The sequence below is a fragment of the Corapipo altera genome, unplaced genomic scaffold (assembly GCF_003945725.1).
Source record: "Corapipo altera isolate COAL_440 unplaced genomic scaffold, ASM394572v1 59996, whole genome shotgun sequence".
Lineage (NCBI taxonomy): Eukaryota > Metazoa > Chordata > Aves > Passeriformes > Pipridae > Corapipo > Corapipo altera.
The window spans coordinates 1-3,781 of NW_020886597.1; the positions used below are offsets into that span (position 1 = coordinate 1).

Sequence of the window (3,781 nt, forward strand, 5' to 3'; positions counted from 1 at the left end):
TTTTGGGAGGGTTGGAACACACCTGGGCACACCTGGGCACACCTGGGGAAGGTGGGTGGTACCTGCTCGACACCAGGATGGAGCTGAGGAAGTGCTGCAACCACCCCGAGCTCATCAATGGTGGGTGTTTGGGGGCACACCTGGGCACACCTGGGGGGGTTGGAGCACACCTGGGCACACCTGGGACACACCTGGGGGGGTTGGAGCACACCTGGGCACACCTGGGACACACCTGGGGGGGTTGGAGCACACTTGGGCACACCTGGGACACACCTGGGGGGACTGGGGCACACCTGGATACACCTGGGCACACCTAGGGGATGGTGGATGGTACCTGCCCAACGCCACAGTGGAGGTGAGGTCTTGGTGGCCATGTGAGGCTCTTCGTGGCTACCTGGTGGTCACCTGGGGAAGGTGTGGATGGGTGGTCACCTGCAGAAGATTTTGGAGACCACGTCGAGGTTTTGGTGGTCACCTGGACACCTCGGTGGTCACTTGGTGGTCATCTGGACACCTTGGTGGTCACCTGGAGACCTTGGTGGTCACTTGGTGGTCATTTGGAGTCCTTGGGGGCACCTGGACACCTTGGGGGTCACCTAGTGGGGGTCACCTGCAGAAGCTCTTGCTGACCACACCAGGGCCTTGCTGGTCACCTGTGGGTCACAATGGTCACCTGGACACCTTGTCGGTCACCTGCTGCTCACCTGGTGGTCCCCTGGTGGTCCCCCGGTGGTCACCTGGAGGTCTTGGGGGTCACCTAGTGGGGTTCACCTGTAGAAGGTCTTGCTGACCCCACCAGGGTCTTACTGGTCACCTGTGGGTCACGATGGTCACCTGGACACCTTGTTGGTCACCTGGTGGTCCCCTGATGGTCACTTGGTGGTCACCTGGAGACCTTGGGGGTCACCTAGTGGGGGTCACCTGCAGGAGCTCTTGCTGACCACACCGGGGTCTTGCTGCTCACCTGTGGGTCACGATGGTCACCTGGACACCTTGTTGGTCACCTGGTGGTCACCTGGAGACCTTGGGGGTCACGTAGTGAGGATCACCTGCAGATGCTCTTGCTGACCCCACCAGGGTCTTACTGGTCACCTGTGGGTCACGATGGTCACCTGGACACCTTGTTGCTCACCTGTTGCTCACCTGTTGCTCACCTGGCGGTCACCTGGCGGCCCCCCGGTGGTCACTCGCCCCTTCCATTCCCAGGAGCAGAGGAGAAGATCCTGTCGGAGCTGCGCGAGGGGCGCCCCCCCGGGGCTCTGCCCCCCGACCTCCATCTCCAGGCCCTCGTGCGCTCGGCGGGGAAGTTGGTGCTGCTGGACAAGCTGCTGCCCAAACTGCGCCAGGGCGGCCACAAGGTGCTCGTCTTCTCGCAGATGGTGCGATGCCTCGACATCCTCGAGGACTACCTCATCCACAAGAGGTGGGGACACAACATTTGGGGGGAATTCGGGGGGGTTTGGGGACCCTCACCTTGTCCCCCCCAAGTTCCTTTTTTTTTTTTCCCCCAAACTCTCCCCGTTTTTTTGCCTGAATTTAGTCCCAGATCTCTCCAATTTTTTTACCCGGAATTTCTCCCGTTTTCGCTCTAAATTTAGTCCCAAATTTCTACCATTTTTGGCCCAAATTTAGTCCCAAATTTGTCCTATTTTTGCCCCGGGTTTAGTCCCAAATTTCTCCCATTTTTACCTTGAATTTAGTCACAAATTTCTCCCATTTTTCGCCCCAAATTTTTCCTATTTTTGTCCCAAATTTCTCCAATTTTTTACTCAAAATTTCTCCTGTTTTTGACCCAGATTTAGTCCCAAATTTCTCCCATCTTCTTGCCCCAAATTTTTCCCGTTTTTAGCCCAAACTTAGTCCTAAGTTTCTCCCATTTTTTTATCCAAAGTTTCTCCAATTTTTGGCTCAAATTTAGTTCTGAATTTCTCCCATTTTTGGCCCAAATTTAGTCCCAAATTTCTACCGTTTTTGCCCCAAATTTAGTTCCAAATTTCTCCCATTTTTGCCCCAGGTTTAGTCCCAAATTTCTCCCATTTTTACCTTGGGTTTAGTCCCAAATTTCTCCCATTTTTCACCCCAAGTCTCTCCCTTTTTCACCCCAAATTTACTCCCAAATCTCTCCCTTTTTCCCCCCAAATTTACTCCCGAATTCCTTCCATGTTTCACCCCAAATCTCTCCCGTTTTCACCCTGAATTTACTCCCGAATTCCTCCGATTTTTCACCCCCAATCTCTCCCTTTCTCACCCCGAATTTACTCCTGAATTCCTCCCATTTCTCGCCCCAAATCTCCCCCCAGGTACCTGTACGAGCGCATCGACGGGCGCGTGCGGGGGAACCTGCGCCAGGCCGCCATCGACCGCTTCAGCCGCCCCGACTCCGACCGCTTCGTCTTCCTGCTCTGCACCCGCGCCGGCGGCCTCGGCATCAACCTCACGGCCGCCGACACCTGCATCATCTTCGACTCCGACTGGAACCCCCAGAACGACCTCCAGGTGGGACCCTCGGGGGGGTTACGGGACCTCGGGGGGAACCACAGTCCTCCAGAGCCGCTTTGGGGTCTTGGGGAACCTCCACGAAGGTGTTGGTGGAGCTTGGGGAGATTCTTGTCCCATCCTGGGGGTGGTTTGTTGACCCCAGGGGTGGTTCGTTGACCCCGGGGGTGGTTCGTTGACCTTGGGGGTGGTTCATTGACCCTGGGGGTGATTTGTTGACCCTGGAGGTGATTTGTTGACCCTGGGGGTGATTTGTTGACCTCGGGGGTGGTTCGTTGACCCCGGTGGTGGTTTGTTGACCCCAGGGGTGATTTGTTGACCCCAGGGGTGATTTGTTGGCCCTGAGGGTGATTCGTTGACCTCAGGGGTGGTTTGTTGACCCCAGGGGTGGTTTGTTGACCCTGGGGGTGGTTCGTTGACCCCAGGGGTGGTTTGTTGACCCCGGGGGTGGTTTGTTGACCCCGGGGGTGGTTCGTTGACCCTGGGGGTCATTTGTTGACCCCGGGGGTGGTTTGTTGACCCCGGGGGTGGTTCATTGACCCCGGGGGTGGTTCGTTGACCCTGGGGGTGGTTTGTTGACCTTGGGGGTGATTCGTTGACCTTGGGGGTGGTTCGTTGACCCCGGGGGTGGTTCGTTGACCCTGGGGGTGGTTCGTTGACCCCGGGGGTGGTTTGTTGACCCCGGGGATGGTTCGTTGACCCCGGGGGTGGTTTGTTGACCCCGGGGGGGCGTCTCCATTCCCGGTGTGCAGGCGCAGGCGCGGTGCCACCGCATCGGGCAGAGCAAGGCGGTGAAGGTCTATCGGCTCATCACCCGCAACTCCTACGAGCGCGAGATGTTCGACAAGGCCTCCCTCAAGCTGGGCCTGGACAAGGCCGTGCTCCAGTCCATGAGCGGCCGCGAGGGCAGCATCGCCGGGGTGAGCCAAGGGGGGGCTGGGAGACCGCGGGGCACTCCAAGGGTGGAGGGTCACAGGGTTGAGGTTCCTCAAGGGCTTGAAGAGCCAGAGTTGGGTTTGAAGAGCCTCAGTTGGGTTTGAAGAGCCTCAGTTGGGTTTGAAGAGTTTCAGTTGGGTTTGAAGAACCAGAGTTGGGTTTGAAGAGCCAGAGTTGAGTTTGAAGGTTCTCAGTTGGGTTTTGAAGATCCTCAGTTGGGTTCTTGAAAGGTTTGAAGTCTCCAGTTGGGTCCTTGAAGGGATTGAAGAGCCCAGTTGGGTTCTCCAAGGGTTGGAAGACCCCAGTTGGGTCCTTGAAGAGTTCAAAGACCCCAGTTGGGTCCTTGAAG

General features: G+C 57.2%; 1 protein-coding gene across 1 annotated transcript in view; it reads left to right on the plus strand.

Moving 5' to 3' along the window:
- Nucleotides 1–63: 63 nt before the first annotated feature.
- The window catches only part of LOC113941267 (chromodomain-helicase-DNA-binding protein 8-like), a gene marked incomplete at its 3' end in the record, with an annotated part of 5,652 nt that continues 1,934 nt past the window's right edge, over nucleotides 64–3,781 (plus strand). The window contains exons 1-4 of the mRNA XM_027632426.1: nucleotides 64–120; nucleotides 1,207–1,423; nucleotides 2,301–2,496; nucleotides 3,249–3,416. Coding sequence (XP_027488227.1) covers nucleotides 78–120; nucleotides 1,207–1,423; nucleotides 2,301–2,496; nucleotides 3,249–3,416 — 624 coding nt within the window. The remainder of the gene's footprint in view (nucleotides 121–1,206; nucleotides 1,424–2,300; nucleotides 2,497–3,248; nucleotides 3,417–3,781) is intronic.